The sequence below is a fragment of the Microplitis mediator genome, chromosome 2 (genome assembly GCF_029852145.1).
Source record: "Microplitis mediator isolate UGA2020A chromosome 2, iyMicMedi2.1, whole genome shotgun sequence".
NCBI lineage: Eukaryota > Metazoa > Arthropoda > Insecta > Hymenoptera > Braconidae > Microplitis > Microplitis mediator.
The window spans coordinates 11,503,378-11,522,047 of NC_079970.1; the positions used below are offsets into that span (position 1 = coordinate 11,503,378).

At 34.0% G+C, this 18,670-nt stretch overlaps 1 protein-coding gene across 6 annotated transcripts in view; it reads left to right on the forward strand.

Moving 5' to 3' along the window:
• LOC130663026 (uncharacterized) overlaps positions 1-18,310 on the forward strand; it is a 490,048-nt gene extending 471,738 nt beyond the window's left edge. For 3 of the 6 annotated variants that reach the window (XM_057462055.1, XM_057462056.1, XM_057462057.1), the window contains one exon: positions 13,708-18,309. In XM_057462055.1, the coding sequence (XP_057318038.1) occupies positions 13,708-17,567 (3,860 nt within the window). In that variant the 3' untranslated portion in view covers positions 17,568-18,309. Of the gene's footprint in view, positions 1-13,707 lie in introns of all 6 variants that reach the window. The other 3 variants (XM_057462061.1, XM_057462060.1, XM_057462059.1) reach the window with 2 other exon arrangements.
• The last annotated feature ends 360 nt before the right edge of the window (positions 18,311-18,670 follow it).

The window sequence follows — 18,670 nt, forward strand, 5'->3', positions numbered from 1 at the left end:
AGATCACAAGCCAGTGACAACTCAACCTACAGTGCTGTTGGCAACCGCACAAGCTCTGATTTCTCACCCATCGGGTTCGTCTCATCGTATCAGAGTTCTCATTGATCCTGGATCAGAACTTACTCTGATTTCTCAAGCTGCTGTTCGCACTTGCAGTCTCATCGCGCAGTCATAGCGTATACCGTTACAAGGAGTCGGCAATATCTCATCAGGAAAATCAGAAGGTATGGTCTCATTCATACTGCATTCTACCATCTCATCAGAGCACGCATCTCTTAACGCTCACATTCTCAAGAACATCACAGCGCAGATTCCATCAGTCTTAATCTCACCAGCTCTATGGTCTCATGTTCAAGATCTAGAACTTGCTGACCCAGAATTCCACGAATCTGGAAAAATTGACTTTCTCATTGGCACAGATTTCTACAGTAAAATTATACGACCAGGTCTCAAGTCAGGGAGTTCCTCACACTGAAAAAAAAATACTTCTATCAAGAACATTTACTCGATACAAGAACATATATTCTTGATAATTTTCAAGAATATATAATTTTGTCTCAAGAATTCGTAGAATTGAAGGAAATAATTTTAATTTAATTCAAGTAGAGCTATTCTTTTGTTTACTCATAATATAATATCGAATTCATATAATAACAAAAATAAATTCGATGCTCTTTTCTCAAGGAATTGATAATTTATAATAACAATAATAATTTTGAACGGATTTCATGAACGAAGAAATTCATGTTTGGAAAATAGTATTTTTTTTTCTCAGTGCAGAACCGATTGCTATGAGAACAATACTCGGTTGGACGATCCTGGGTCCAGTTCATGATCAATCGCATCAATCACCTGGTCTGTCTCATCATATCATGTCAAATTCTCAACTGCACGACTCTCTCACAAAGTTCTGGAAACTTGAAGAGGTTCCAGAGTCTTGCAACGAAACTCTCACTGTCGAGGAAGCTGAATTCTGAAGCTCACTTTCTAGCCACTCATTCTCGAGATGCATCAGGACGATACATCGTACGTTCACCCTTCAAATCGTCATCTTAGAAGCTAGGTGAATCTCGCCATATTGCGCAGCGTTGTCTCAAACGCTTCAACAAGCGTCTGTCTCAGGACTCTAAACTTCAGAGTTAGTACACCGCATTTATCACCGAGTATGAAGCATTCGGACACATGCAGCGAGTCTCATTATCATCATCGCCTGAACCATCTCATGTATATTATTTAACTCATCACTGCGTCGTTCGTAAAGACAGTGAAACGACCAAGTTGACAATCGTCTTCAACGGTTCGAGCAAAACATCATCAGCTAGTTTTTTCAATGATCATCTGCATATCGGCCTAAGCTTGCAATCAAAAATCTGTGATGTACTGCTATATCTCAGAAGTCATAGATACATCTTTTTGACAGACATTGTGAAGATGTTTCGTCAAATTCTCATTCACCCTGATGACAGAGATTATCAGCGTATTCTCTGGACTGAGAATGATCTCATCGTGACATATCAACTCAAGATTGTCACCTACGGCACTCGACCTGCACTGTACCTAGCTGGCCGAGTTCTCAAACAACTTCTCATTGACGAAGAGTCTCAATTTCCACTAGCAGTGGAACCATTCCAAAAAGGCAGCTACGTTGACGACATCGGCGGTGGTGCTGACAATCTCAGTGATCTCGACGACATTGCAAATCATGTTGAAGCACTCTGCAACTCAGGTTGCCTTCCATTAGCTAAATGGAATAGCAATAATCCTGAGTTTAGCAAAATCTCATCATCACTCAGTCCAGAAGATTCTCATTCATTCTCAGATAATATCTCAAAAATATTGGGCCTCTCATGAAACTGTCAAGAAGATGTTCTCACGTTTACTGGCGAAACTTCTCAGACTCTTAGCATCACTAAACGCACCATCACCTCAGAGGCTGCTCAATTATTTGACTCTCTGGGTTTAATCCCACCAGTAATCGTTGAAGCAAAAATTCTCATCCAGGACCTTTGGCTTTAAAAGGTCGACTGGGGCGATGAACTCTCACCAGAGCTAGTTCACCGATAGAAGACTTTCCGCGATGAACTTCCTCAACTCTCTCAACTCAGAATTCCTCGATGGATCAACTCATCCGAAACTCATCAAGCATCGAGATTCACGGGTTTTCTGACACCTCTCAAGCTGCAATGTCTGCAGTAGTATATCTCAGAGTCTGTCAACCTGGTGAACAAGCTCTTATTTCTCTCCTTTGCTCAAAAACAAAGGTCTCACCATTCAAACGACTTAATATTCTTTGACTTGAGCTCTCAGCTGCATTATTGCTCTCAAAACTTGCATCTCATGTCTCAACAACGCTTCAACTATCTCATGTTCCGACCTATTTTTGGACTGACTAATCCACCACACTAGCCTGGGTGACCAGTGAACTTATAAGATGTAAGGGATTCGTCAAAAATCGAGTTGAAGCCATTCAGCAACATTCTCTAGATGCACAATGGGGATACATTTCAGGGAAGCAGAATCCTGCTGACTGTGCTTCCAGGGGGTCTCACAGCGCCTCAACTTATCAATCATCAGCTATGGTAGTCAGGACCCAGCTGGCTAGCTGATCCTTCCACTTAATGGCCATCTCATCAAGTTCTCAGCTCGACATCTGACGAAACAGAGCAAGTAAACTCAGAAATAAGACCTTGCCAGTCTCATGTCTCAACTAGTCCACCTCTCATGTCACTATCATCTTTTATTCACTCATGGACAACCCTCACAGCTCTTCTACGTTGCACAGCAACAGTTTTTCGAGAAATCTCATGTTTCAAAAAGGTACCTGGTACAAAGATCAACATCTCACCTCTCACTCCTGCTGAACTTCAAGCGGCTCTGGTCTATTGGATTAAATCTACTCAGCAGGAATATTTCTCATCAGAAATCTCATCACTATCTCAAGGTAAAGCTCTCAAGAAATCTCACTTTTTCACCCGACTCACAGCATATATCGACCAAGCTGGTCTTATCAAAGTCAGAGAATGTCTTCAGAACTCTACTTTGGATTCTGACAGCAAACGTCGAGCGATCCTGCCCAAGGATTGTACGCTCTCATATCTCATCATCGCAGATTTTCATTTACGCACCTTGCATGGAGGTACCCAACTCACATTGTCTCATGTTCGCAAAAAGTGCTGGATACTTGGTGGACGAGCACCAGTCAAAAACTTTATTCATCGCTTTCATTCAAATAATAGTTCAAATTTGCGTGTAATAATTCCAGTTAATTATTGCGTAAATTATTTTTGGTCTCAGTGTTGAATTTCAAGTTATTTCAGGTAAATTATTCTCACCACGTGCCAATTATTCGGCCACGTGTTGCACGTGAGTGTAAATTACTTTAAATACTAAATACAATTAAATATTGATATTCTCATGCAAATAAAATCTCAGTTAATGTACATAGTGTAAATAAATTATTTATAGTGATTATTTCAGTAAATCTTGAGTGAAATAAAATTATTTCATCGCGACCAATTCACACACATCAGATCCTCTCATCCTCTTATTATTATAGTTAATTAACTATTAATTATTCAAACAGAACTAATCATGAACATTTTTTCACTCTTAGTAGTACTTTCTGGTAAATTTGAGGATTTGTATTATCTTGCTACTTGTTCAGAAAATGTTCAGAAAAAATTTGTAGAACCAATCATGAACATTTTCTGACTCCTATTGAAAGTTTCGTGAAAATTCGGGGGTTAGCATTATCTTACTACACTCCTCACATAAATTAAGGGAGCAAGAAAAAAATCCAAATTTTTGGGGGATTTTTAACAGGCTGTAACTTGTAGAAAAATGGTCGTACCGAAAATAAAAAAAAAGGAAATTGTAGCTCTAAGTGTCTAGTTTTTGGATCTAAGTTCTAAAATTTTTTTTCTCAATTTTTTTTCAAGTAATCTTAAGAAAACCACCGAAAAAAAAATTTTCGAAATTTTTTTGTTTTTTTCTTTTATCCTACGGACTTGGAAAAAATTAATTAGACTCAACCTTTATATAGACCAGATAACTTGTTTATTCAGCTTTAATTTGCTTTTTTAAAGATCTTGATACGAGCATTTTTCGCTGAGATATCGGTGTTTGAATGGAAAAAGATCATTTTGTCTTTGATTATCAATATCTCAGCAACCAATGATCGCACAGAAAATTCAAGGTTGGTTTCAAAAACTTGAATAAAGACTCTATAAGAATTGGCTATTGAGTTTTTGAAAAAAAAATTTTTTTCAATCATAACATGAATTTCAAAAAGCAACCAAAAATGGGCTTTTTGTGGTTTTTTGGAAAATCAAGCGCCTACTCAAAAATATCGCGGAAACCACTAATGTTAAGTGTGCCTTTTACTATTCAATATACCCACAAAAACCCTACCAAGTTTCAATTTAATCCAGCCAACCGTTTTTATATCCCACTTGATTGAATTTTTGAAAAAATTAAAGGAGCAAGAATTTCGCTCCGAAAAGGTCATAATTATTTTTAAAAATAAAAAAAAAAATGTTTTTTTTTTCATTTACCTCTCAATTCTGTACCAGTGACTTGGTAAATTTGGAAAAAAAAAAAATCGAAAATTTTTGAAAAAAAATTCAAAAACTAAAAAAAATTACCGCCGACATTAGCGTTACCCAAAGCGTACCACGTGGAGGTTGCGCGGCGGATCTACGCTTCTTTTGTGCTTGCGCACGTGTATGTGTGTGATTTTATCAGAGAATGAGACCCTGTGGTTCGTCACTTCCACAGTAAATTGTGACTCCAAACTCAATCTCCGAAGATCATGTGTGTGTGTGTGTGTGTGTGTGTGTGTGTGTGTGTGTGTGTGTGTGTGTGTTTGCTAATACCGTATATTGCCACCTCTGCTCCTAATAACAGCCCGCAACCTTTCAGGCATATTCGAAATGCAGTTTCGAATCATTGACTGCGGAATCCGTTGCCAAGTTTCGATTAGCGCCTGCTCCAATGCTGCTAAAGTCCTTAAATTGGGATAATTCTGACGCAATCGGCGCTTCAGGATATCCCATACATGCTCGATAGGGTTAAGATCGGGGCTTACCGATGGATGCCTTAACAACGTTATGTCGTGTCTTTGAAAAAACCGACGGGTGATGTTTGCTGTGTGAGGCCGAGCATTGTCTTGCATGAAAATAAATCCTCTATTATGCTGCCGTAGAGGCAAGACAACAGGTCGTAAGATCTAATTAATGTAGCGCGTAGCGTTTAGATTTTGGTGGACGATTACCAAAGGAGTTCACGTAAATCTTGAAACTCCTCCCCAAACCATCACCGACCCTCCGTTATAAGCAGCTACTGGCTGAGTGAAGTTAGGTGAAAAACGCTCTCCCTGACGGCGCCAAACCCGGGATCTTCGGTCATTTCCAAACAGGCATACCCGACACTCATCAGAAAATAAAACATTGTTCCATTGCCTCGTGGACCAATGAACATGTTGACGAGCATAAGCCAGACGGGCTCGGCGATGTATGGTTGATAACATCGGTACTCGGGCGGCACGTCTTGATTGCACTCTAGTCTCACGGAGACGATTTCGAACCGTTTGAACTGAAATGTTCCGCGGTCGCTGTTGTCGTCGTCGTCGTTGTTGTTGTTGTTGTTGTTGTTGTTGTTGTTGTTGTTGTTGTTGTCGACGGTTCGGAAAATTTCGGGCGACAACGTTTGCAGGAACGAAAGGTTCTTGACGAACGCGCCGAACGATCGCTCGGTCATCGCGAGGATTAGTTGCGCGTCGACGACCTTGGCCAACTCGTCGTTGATAATCACCAGTCTCCAAATACCGATTATATGCGTGAGTTACGACAGATGAACTAATGTCCAGACGATCCCCGACTTCTCGGTAAGTGTACCCTTCGTCGACTAGAGTCACTATCTGAGCGACTTGTGGCGCGGATAAATGCCGCCTAGGCATTATAAAAAATTAAAACAAAAACTAAAGTTTGCAAAAACTCACAGTTAATTTGTTTTAGTAAAAATTCCAAAATACGGTAGTTTTGAGAAAAACTGTTGATCGGTTCAATTACCAAGAAAGCAGGATAATTTTAAGGAGAACTGTTTTTTTTTAGACACTGTTTAGCTTCTCACAAAAAACTATTGTCCCAATATTCGTAGAACGAATATTCAATTTGCCTTGGGAGTGTCAACTTTTAATTTATTCAATTAATTTGTGACTAGGTAAATTAAAGTCCGGAAAAGGAAAATCGGTTAGAACGTGAGTCATTATATTTTTTTAATTTTCAGTCAATAAAAAAAAAAAAATTTTTTTGAATTTTTGAATTTTTTTTCAAAAATTTTCGATTTTTTTTTTTTCTAAATTTACCAAGTCACTGGTACAGAATTGAGAGGCAAATGAAAAAAAAAACATTTTTTTTTTATTTTTAAAAATAATTATGACCTTTTCGGAGCGAAATTCTTGCTCCTTTAATTTTTTCAAAAATTCAATCAAGTGGGATATAAAAACGGTTGGCTGGATTAAATTGAAACTTGGTAGGGTTTTTGTGGGTATATTGAATAGTAAAAGGCACACTTAACATTAGTGGTTTCCGCGATATTTTTGAGTAGGCGCTTGATTTTCCAAAAAACCACAAAAAGCCCATTTTTGGTTGCTTTTTGAAATTCATGTTATGATTGAAAAAAATTTTTTTTTCAAAAACTCAATAGCCAATTCTTATAGAGACTTTATTCAAGTTTTTGAAACCAACCTTGAATTTTCTGTGCGATCATTGGTTGCTGAGATATTGATAATCAAAGACAAAATGATCTTTTTCCATTCAAACACCGATATCTCAGCGAAAAATGCTCGTATCAAGATCTTTAAAAAAGCAAATTAAAGCTGAATAAACAAGTTATCTGGTCTATATAAAGGTTGAGTCTAATTAATTTTTTCCAAGTCCGTAGGATAAAAGAAAAAAACAAAAAAATTTCGAAAATTTTTTTTTCGGTGGTTTTCTTAAGATTACTTGAAAAAAAATTGAGAAAAAAAATTTTAGAACTTAGATCCAAAAACTAGACACTTAGAGCTACAATTTCCTTTTTTTTTATTTTCGGTACGACCATTTTTCTACAAGTTACAGCCTGTTAAAAATCCCCCAAAAATTTGGATTTTTTTCTTGCTCCCTTAATTTATGTGAGGAGTGTACTAGTTCAGAAAATGTTCAGAAAAAAAGGTTTATTGAACTATTTATGAACATTTTTTGACTCTTAGTAGAACTTATTGGAAAACTTGGTGTTTTTTAATATTAGCTACTTGTTTAGAAAATGTTCAGAAAAAAAGTTTTTGGAACCAATCATAAAAATTTTTTTACTCTTATATAAACTTATTGGAAAATTAAGGGTTTTGTATTATTTTGCTATTTATTCAGAAAATATTTAGAAAAAAAGTTTTTAGAACTAATTATTAACATTTTTTGAGTAATACAAAAAATTTTTCAAATCTTCAGTTTTTTTTATTTGTTTTTCTTTTCTTTACTCCCTTGCCACGTATTTGACCTTAATTTGTTCTGTCCATTAAAAATAAAATATTTGAAAATGTGGAGCAATATGGGCCGTCTCCAAAAATCGTTATCATGTGAGTTTTTCAGCTTGTTTCACTTTTTTTTTCTTCTGCTATGTTGTTGGGGTTAATTTGCTGTGTCTATTAAAATTAAATAATCCTCAAAAGTTAGGTATAACGGGCCCCCAACAAAACTCAATGCATGTTTCTCGTTTGTTTTATGTTTTGAAACTTTTTACTATGTATTTAGTATAGAAACGAGTTGTTTGTGAACGTTTGGACTCTAAAATAACTCAATTCAACGTTGAGACAATTTGCATTGTTATCTTCGTCCTCAACCTTGCGGTTCCCAATTTTCCCCGTCTCGTTGCCGTCTGAATCTACATGAGCCATAGTGCCTCGTTCACATGACGAATTATCACGTCGACGCATGTCCGTAAGAGTGTAGTGAGGACAGTCCCGAGGCTAGTCCTACGCCCTAAATTATCGGTCAATCACTTCGATCCTGGATCAATTAACATTAAAACGTATAAATTATCTACTATTGTAATTTGCTAGCAATTTATTTGTGATCCTGTTAATATATTAGCAATTTATTTGCGACATTCTGTATATTACTGGCAATTATCGTGACTAGATTTTATTGTTTAGTTATTAATTCTTTCAAATAAAGTTTAAACAAATTAAATATTACTGTACGTTACCGGCAGTATACTTGCGATATAAAAATATACTGTGCCGTCTACATTACATCCAGCGCTTGCATTTTCTTGTAAGTAATTTTCATTATTATAATTGGCAATAAACAATCATTGCAATTGTTAATCATTCACTGTATCTATTATCTGTTCATCCTATTCACATCCGAAAATACTGGTAAGATTATTGAATAGTTTGAATAAATAAATATCAATTAAGTTACAAGTAGTAATTCGACTATCGATAAGTTTAATCTATAACTTTATAAGCCGTGAGGTAAGTTGATAAGTTTTCTCATACGTTGCCGTGTTGGAATAAGTGCGAAGCACTTGCAAAGCAAGAACCCTAGCCCATTGCTCTGTCCCAGCAAAAATAAAAATTTCGTAGAGGCCAGCCTTAGCCAGGGTTCAACCCGCGAATCCTGGTGGCTACTGGTTAGATTGGCAAAGAGAGAAACGATTTGTCTCAACGTTTGCTGTTGGATTATTTACTATTCGAATATTTTGAAAAAATTGAATTTTCGTGCCATAACATATAATATTCGATATAAACTGCTCATGCTCATTGTTTTTAGAAAAAATTATAGTTAGTAATGCTGTTGAACTCGTGACCTAGTTTGTTTCTTATCATGATTCTTTAATCATTTCTGTTAACAAAATTTTAGCAACCCGTTGGGCTAGAAAATATTCGAAGGTTATTAAAGTCTAGGCAGCCCATTTTACCCCCCTCTCCCACCCAACACTTTGCATGGTAAAAATTTTTGGGGGACCAATTCGCCCCAAAATATTTCAAGGCATCCAAAATTTTAGAGGGCCCATTTTGCCGCCCTTCCCCTATATATAATGCGCCCCAAACACTATTTTTTTGGAACAGCTTTCGAACATGTTTAAAATATGATAAATACCGGAATTTTCCGAAAAGTTCTTGTAAGTGTCAAAAAATTTTCGTAATTGGTTCTAAAAACTTTTTTTCTTAACCTGTTCTGAACTTGTAGTAACATAATTCAAAACCCAGCGTTTTCCAGAAAGTTCTAATAAGAGTCAGAAAATGTTCATAATTGGTTCCAAAAACTTTTTTACTGACTATTTTCTGAACAAGTAGCAAGATAATACAAATCCTCAAATTTGCCAAAAAGTTCTACTAAGAGTGAAAAAATGTTCATGATTAGTTCCAATCATAAATTTTTTTTTTTTTTTTTCAACTATTTTCCAACAAGAAAGAAAATCTCGAACGGATTTCATTCTGATAAGATTCCGGAAAAAGCTAGAAGACGTTTATAGTAATTCTCAAATCTTTAATTTTCTAAGAAATAAAAAAATACAAAAACAAAAATTTTTTAGACTTAAACCTTAAAAATTCTGGTATGAGTTAACATATTCTAATCTTTATAATCCTCAAATAAATATACTATTTTTAAGTTCTTTAACCCTTAACGGCCACACCTCCCTCAGGCCTCATAACGGCCACATAGGGTAACTCATTACCTCACGCTAAAAAACCCGGCCAGACAAGATGTGTAAATGTTTTTGAGACTTTTAACTAATTGGGTCATGTTCGTTGACGAGTTCTTCAATATTTTTAATGGTTTAACTTGGTTAATTTATAGATGGCGTTCTAAAAACTGGTCATATAGGTCAAAATTCTGAAAAAATGGCTTTTTTTGCAAAAAAATTCACTACTCCGCCATTTTGCAATATTAACGACTAAAACTTTAGGGTTGTCTGCACAATATATACCACTACTACAAAAAATAACAGTATCCACCAATTCTTCAAAAAGTATAGTTATTTTGCAAAATTACTATGGAGGCAAAATACAGGCTCAATAAGTTATAGATCAAATTGAATGGAATATAGTATAGTGCCGGATAGCTCAACTGGTAGAGCACTCGGCGCGATACCGAATTGGTCTGGGTTCGATTCCCAGTTCGGGCTAACTATATTTTTCTCAATTTATTTATAAATTGTCTTATTGAAAAGGTTATTTGCATGTTTGCATGTTTAGGTTTCCACTATATTTAAATGGTGTCCACAAAAAATGAACAATTTACCTTTATTTTATCGATTGACACTGAAATAAGTTGATAAAAATAAAATAAATATTGTGACTGAACTGCGGTTACGGCCACACTGGGGTAACTAGTTACCCCAGGCCGATAAAACGAACGCTCACAACGCCACCGTGCATTTCTTTGGCTTTCTATGTAGTGAAGTCACATCTCACACATGTCTGTTACCGGCAGATGGCGTTTATTGTATTTATTTGTAAGGTTTAAGACCTCTAATCCCACTTTTTTTAAGCCTGGGGTTACTAATCACCCCGTGTGGCCGTTAAGGGTTAAAATCATAAAATTGTCAATCTAAATTATTTTCGCTCAAAAAATATAAATATCCTGCAAGAAAAGTATACCGTTGTTCAAAATTTGTCACACTTCTCATTTTTTCAATGTTCATTTTGAAGTTCCCAATTGTCTTAGTTTCAGAAGTTCGCTATCATTACCGTTTTTGGAACGAATTTTTTCTAGACGGAAACTTCGTTCTCTGCCTTTAGCCTCCAGTCTCAATACGAATAGGGCGCCAGATCATTTTTATCACTGGAATCACCACACCAGTAAATCATGGAATTAGATAATCTTTGATCTGTGGAATTATCTCAAAACCTAGCATAAAATAAAACTAGATACTTTTTAATCTGTGGAACTATCACCAAAGCCACGCATTAATAACACCGGCACACAAAAAAAAATTGTCTGTACACCGGGCGCCACCTATCTACGGGCATGTTTTTCGACCCGCTGAATACAAATTTCGAGTCAGTTTAGGCGTCCAGCCTTTGATTTCGAGTAAATTGCAAAAAACCCTAAAGAATAGCCAAAATTCGATGTTTTGGCAAGAAAAGAAATTTTGAGATTTAAGGCTAACATAATTTTCATGTATTTCGATCTGTTAAATACTAATTTCGATCGTACTTCAATCATAAACCGTTTTAAATCTAAAAAAATTGTAAAAAATCATCAAAAATTGCAAAAATCGAAGAAAATTGAGATTATCTTGGTATACAAAATTTCGTGGACCCGGATTGACGAAGATTGTCATGTAATTTAATCTGCTTGATCTGATTCTGCAATAAATTTGGCCCATATTCCCTTCAAACATTCATAAAATTGCAAAAAATCGATAAAATAGCAGAAAATTGCTGCTGAAAAAATGGAAAAAAATCTTTTAAACACAATTAAATAAATTTCTTATATTTTTTATTAACAATAAACAAAATACTGTAGCTTAATACAAATAATTTCACCCTTTAACGAAATACTGAATGTAATAATAATAAAATTAATCTTAACGGGAAGTAAATGGACATCTAAATGATGCGTATCGATACATTATAAATTAATTAATTAATTAACTGAAACTAAACGGTAATCGAATAATATTCGGTAAACTAGAACAATAATTATAAATTCGATACTCTAGAACATTTTCTTTAACAAAATCATAAAACAAACGTACGTGGGTCTCATATTGATGTTCATTAGTTTAATAACTAAACATATTTCTTATAATTATTTTATAACGATAATATTAACAAGAAATCGTGAACGTGATTCTAACCTGTAACAATATTCTCATTATTCTTTCAGATCGCAAATATTTTCTTTAATTAAAACAGTAGCATAATATCTCAAGACTTTGACTCGAACTCGATTAATTATTTATAATAATTATTTCATACCTGATTACTGATGAATAAATATCAAGTAACGTCTTACACTCTTCTGAATGATACTTTTGTAGCAATAATCTTAACTTGTAGCTCTCCGCAATGCCATGAACTGGAGCGTAGTTACTGCACACGTCTACTCGCTTCGAGCGATTAGAGTCAAATGCTCACGTCCGTACTTTTCGAAGATCTCCCTTTGACTTCTCTCTCTTAATTCAAAATCCAAACTAAACGTTATCATAATCTATAACTGACTTCTATATTCTAAATCCATAAATCAATCTAAATCTTTACTATATCGGTAACTGGAGGCTCATGCCTGACCAAACGTTCTCATTTACCTGATTCTGAGTATGGATATCCTTGGTAGTTGCTCTCCTGAAACAGACTTCAGCTGAGATCATAAAAATTATAAACTAAGTGACCTATGACTTTCTCAGTGGTACAAGTGGCCATAGCTTGGCCTCTGAGGCCTGTCAGACTAAATAACTAAAAATGACCAAACGGCTTCCACAATAGCAACGGTCACAAAATTACTGTTGAGGCGTGCCAAACCAAAACTCCAAAACTGATCCCATCCTGCATCCGTCAAATTCTGTATATTCTGGAGCGCTAGCATCACAGCTAGACCTCTGCAATCAACCAAAAAGTCTCAGAGAGATAGAACTAGGTTCTATCATCAGATGATACCAGGTGACTAATTCAAGTCCCGCTCCACGGTAACACTGACTCGTCCGCATACTTAAAATACTAAAAACAGTAAATCCAAACCTCAAACTTTATCATTTTCAGAACTTTAATTTCAAACCATATTCCATATTTAATTTCTATAATTCTGATTCTAATTCTTTACTATAATTTTTCTTAGCAAAAATCCATAACTGTAGCCAAACGTTACTCCATATTTAATTCTCAAACTATAACTTAATCAAAAATCTGTATCAAAATCGTAAATTACTGTAAGCTTAATTATAAGTCTTGAGTTACCATGCTCGTAAATACAACAAAATTCGTTGGTGCTTGTGACGTTCCATATGTCATGATTGCTGCAACTCAAATAAATTTTTTGTAGTGTTCTTTAGTTAATTTTCTGTAAGGGTAGCAATTATTTATTTCCTGGATATTTTTTAGTGATAATTATCTACTAAAATTTTATTTTATTATATTTCTTTGGTTGTCATTCCGCTTTGGGCTTAAGCTTAGGATTTCTTCCCTGAATTATTATTATTTTTGTCTGTCTTATAAAAGCAAGCTTACGCCTATCGTACAGTAGCCTAGCCTGAAGAACTAAAGCAGGCGCATCTTGAGTATTAATGTTTGTATAATTTTCGTTATTTATTATTTCATTAAATTAATCGCACGTGTGTAATTTATAACGAACAAGACGAAACTATTGGCGTCCCTGTTGTGAATAAACGTAGGATTCTTGTTATAATTGCTATTGATAAAATTTATATGAATGATTTTTCAAGAACGATACACTAATGAATTTTCCCATATAACAACTTGGAGGGGGGGGGGTTGATAGTATATGAATTATCACATCCTACTTTCTGCTAACAGAATCGAATCGTTCAAATTTCGTTGAATCTGGAAAAAATAAATTTAATTAGTTCTAGATGTCTGTCATAAGTGGAAAGCAAAAAATTAAACGTTAATTTATTATTGTACTTGTTATTTCTTTTGTATTGCTTTTTAGAATAATTAGGTCATTTCTCCAAAAAGTAAATCATTTGTTACTTTTTCAGGTGCAGGTGAGAACGAACCAAAATGTTTACGACCGTTAGAAGAAAGTTTAACTTGTCGTCCATATGTTAGAAAACAGAGTACTGATAGCGATAGTACATCAACAGAACTTTGTGACGAACATGGACATTCGAGTGATAGCGAAGATCAAGCTTCTTTGTCAGACAACCCCGATATAAAATCAATTGATGGAAAACATCCACGATCAAGTGATCTTCCAACGAACTGTCCATCAAGTTATAGTTTACGAAGTATGGAAAAAGATTCATCGGTCGATGAAGTAAACGAATGTGAAAACGAAAAATGGATGAAGGTAGGTTGCTCTTCATCCATCATTAAAATTGCTGATAATATCCGAAGTCTTTCTGCAGACAATAATTTAATTGAGATTAAGACATGCATTGATAAAGATAATTTGAAAAATGAAAAAACGAATGAAATTCTGAAGTCACAAGATAAAGAATTTATGTGTTCAAAATCATCTGTACTGAAAAATATTGAAGATAAATTCAGTAACTGTTCTCATTCAAGTCCCATCGAAACGAGTTTCCAGGAAAATGACAATGATACTCCAATAGACGAACATTATGATAGTGCTAAAGAACCTTCGATTAGCAATGCGTTAGTGAATAGTGATGTTCTACTCGAAAACTCATCTATTTTGATAGGTAGTGAATTATCAAGTGAACGTACTCTAAACGGAATTTTCATTCCTACAACGCTAAGTAAAGATAATGCAATAATCGATTCTTATTCATCATCCAACATAAAAAAAAGTATAGAACAAACAGTAGGTGACTCAAATTATGATATCATAAATCTTTCACCAATGTCATCTGTCGTTGATCGAAAGGTAATGTTAACTGACTTAGAACTGTTGACAAATAAAATCACTGAATCTAATGAGCAGATCAATGATATTTTACAAGGAAAGAATACATTTATACATAACCAAACAGAACCAGTAGTGATTCCCAATTACTTTCGCAATCTTAATGTTGACGAAGGTAGACAGCAGGATGACCATAAACTCAATAAGATATTTTGTAATTCTAAAGAATCAGCAATATCAGACTCGAATGGTTTCTTCATCATGAAGAATTCTCACTCACAGAGGAAACAAAATTGTTATAACTCTAAACATTATTCTGTTAATGGAAATTTAAATAGATTGCAATTGGTCTTGACTCAGTCAGATAATGTACACTCAAGGTTAACAGTCGACTCAAGCTTATTTGAAAATAGTTCCAGATTAAAGGTTGATGGATCTACTTCATCAACTGCTTTTAATTTAGATTTTCCCAATCATGAAGTAAACGTTTTTCCTAATAAATCCATAACTGAAAGTTTGAGAAACTCATTAGATAATCATATAGAAGCCGAAAATGCTGAGAAAATAGTCAATCCCATACTCCAATCACCAGTAAAAGGCATTACAAATAAATTTCATGCGCTCAACGGTCACCAAAATGACTTTTTCAAATCTCCATGTAAACCTAGTCCTGTAATTTCACCTTTTTTTCCTATCATAGAATCCATTAAAAAATCTCCTTCACCAATTCGTACCAATGAAATGGAAAAGAATGGCATTCCATTTGAAAATATCTTACCCACGAGATCAACAAGTTTGAAAGAGTATGACAAATCAAATTTTTACGATAGAGGAAAGTTGTTATCATTTTCACAAACTACCGATACACAACCTATACATGATTTACGTACAGAATGTTCTAATTCAGCAAACACTTCTGCAACTCAATTTGTAGATTTGTGGTATTGCGGAAAACAGAAAAACGAAGAATCAAGTATTATGGATTTGGACGTGATCAGTTCAAATTATAAAAGGCTACCAGATAAAATATCTACCGATAATATATCTATATCACAGATAAAATCTGATAATCAATCAAAATATTTGAATACGTCAAAAAAAATGGATCATTCAACTTCTCAATTATGTGGATCAAAATTTTTTGAACAGAATTACCATCATTGTAATAAAGATCTTAGTGAGCTGCAAATATCTACTCCAATGCAAGGGTCAGTGACAACTAGAAACATTTCTAGGAATTTTTTTGAAAATTCAAAACTTACTGGAACTCAATCATCCATAGCGGGAAATAAAACAGACATTCTCACTTCTCAAAAAAAATCTGATGAAAGTAATGATTTGAATGATTTCAAAGAGAGGTGTGAATATTCTTTACATGATTTTGCTTGTCAATTATCTGAAGATGAAGTCGAATTTTCGGGTTCCAACGTATTGACCAATCCTAGTAAAAGTTATGCTATTGAACCAAAAATTCAAATGGATGAAGAAAGTGACAGCTTTTTAATAAAGTATGCAAAAAACAAAGATACTGACGAATCAAGTGGTAAAATTGAATGTAAATTAGGTGTTTGGACTAAAGTTCAACCACGAAAAAAGGGTGAAAATGGGCGGAGGGACAGCTGTGATCGAGCTTTGAAAATAATACAAGAAAATTCAGCAATCCTTCACAAAATCCTTACTTGTCAGGCTAAGAAATGCCTACCAGATTTGGAAGAAATATCACAAGAAATTACAATCAGTCCTATCAATGAGGAAATATCAAAAATTTTTAGCCCAATCTTAGAGCACATAGGATTGAACGAATATGAAATAAATGAGGAATTAGCCAATATTAATTTTAGTGATTTCAATCCTTCGAGTGGTATTGAAAAATCTGAATTTGATAAGAAAATCAATGTCGAACATTCTCAACTTTCTTTAACTGATGATAAAGAAGTTTTCCATTTCGATGAGGATAGAATATCTATAACTAATTTCTTGTATTCAAAAGAACCTTTAATCCACAATAAGATGGATGAGGAACTCTCAAGGATGATAGACGAGTGCGAACGAAAATCGCCAAATAATTTATGCCTCTTTAGTGAATTTTCTAAAAAAAGCCCTAATGATATTGAAGCACTGAATATTTGTAGCTGCTCATCGAATGAATTTTTTCAACAATTTTCTAAGAATTTAGAACACCAAAGAGATTACCACTTCTTTAAAGATACTTACAGTCATCCTGAAAAGTTTCCAGATTGTATAGATAACTTGAAAGAGTATAGTATGGAATCAATATGTCCTCGAGCTGAAGATTTATTTTTGAACAGTGACATTGACATTTATCGTGAATTAGAGAAATTGGATAAAATGTCACCACATGATTCTGTGCGATCAAATCTCTCTAATATGATTCAGGAATCAGTGTCACCACTCGGTCATATTACAGAATCATCGGCTCGGTCTAAAAGTGAAATTCCTGTGAAATGTTATGATGAATTTGAAAAAACATTTAATTTCATATCTCCAGATATTTCTCACCCTTTCCATGAGCCCTATAATGTTCAAGTATTGAAAAGCATTCCTTTTGAATTTTCTAGTAAACAATTTTCGCATAATACACGTAATAAATCGTGGGAATCTAGCTTCGAGCCTAACGAAGATCATGTCACAACTTCTGAAAATTATGAAATAAAAAATCAGGATGAAATTTTGTTGCACAATTCATATAAATTTCGTGTTTGCTATGAAGATAAAATTTCACCTAATCAAAAAATATGTACGGATATTTCATCTCTGTACTCTTGTAAGACCGATCAAGAAGCTGCGGTGCATTTAAATAAATCACCCAATCATTATGATAACCATTTAAATGATGATAAACAAAACACTTCAGACTCTTCAATGATATCACCTAAAAAAACTATGAATGTAGACACAAAATTTAATTCTCATTTATCAATACTTCAAACTGCCTCTGAAGAGCTATCAGCTGATTATGAATACTCTAAAGAAGATGATTTTACTCTTAATAGTATAAATAAGTTATGACCGTTATCAAATATAGAGATAAATAATCAAATTAAAACTGTTGCACATGCAGAATTTGAAGACAAACAATGGTCTTTGGAATGTACAAAACAATACTCACAACTTTCATCAAAGGCTGATATGTTTTCAGAATAAACAAAAAACTCCGAGTGAGGAAGCCAAAGTGCAATTAAATAATACTTTGTCCTACATTGCATTTTGAGACGTATTCAACTAAAAATACAATGTGACGAGTATTGAAATTAGTATTGGCAGGTGGAATCCAATCGAGCGTAAAATCTAATCAAAATAAAATCAATAAAGTTTTAATAGATTCGAAAAGATCATTAACCATGGATAATAGACAGAATCAAGAATCATTTTATGGACATGAAACAATAAGTATATATATTGAATACAAAATGGATATTCTTTTAAATACAATTATGATAGAAGTTTACAAAATTATTTAAAATATTATGTGAATGAAAAGAATTGTAGTACTTTAAGCTAGAAGCACGGAAGTGTCTCTCGTTAAGTACGCATTCAACCACATATGTGAATGTATACATGGGTAACGAAAAATGATCGAATCATTATTTGAATGGCTGATTAATAAAGAGTATTGAAGTATTATTTATTTTGATTGAATATCATTAATTTATTTTCATTTTTCTAAATATTTGCGTTTGTATATAATTTTAAGCTGTTAAAATAATAAAATACATGAACATTATAGTTTTTAATTAAATGATTTATTTAATTAATATATATGTCTCACTCACAAATATACAATTTGTTTGATTCACTTCGTAAAAAAAAGAATAATCATATACTTAACATAGTTATTCACTCTATATTTTTATATTTGAACTATTGAGATTAAAGATATTTAAATACAAATCTTCACAGTTTTCCTAGTTATAATTGAATTAGTTTTTTTTCGTTTTGCGAAAAGAAGTTGGCAGCACTATTCTTGCTGAAGTCCCATTTGATCTGACAACATTTTAAGACATGTTCTTGGTGCAATTCTAATAATTGAACGAATCGTGCTGAGTTAAGTCACTGTACTGCAAGGTTGCCAGAAATTTATTTTTTCACCATGTCCAAAGTAACTGTCATGT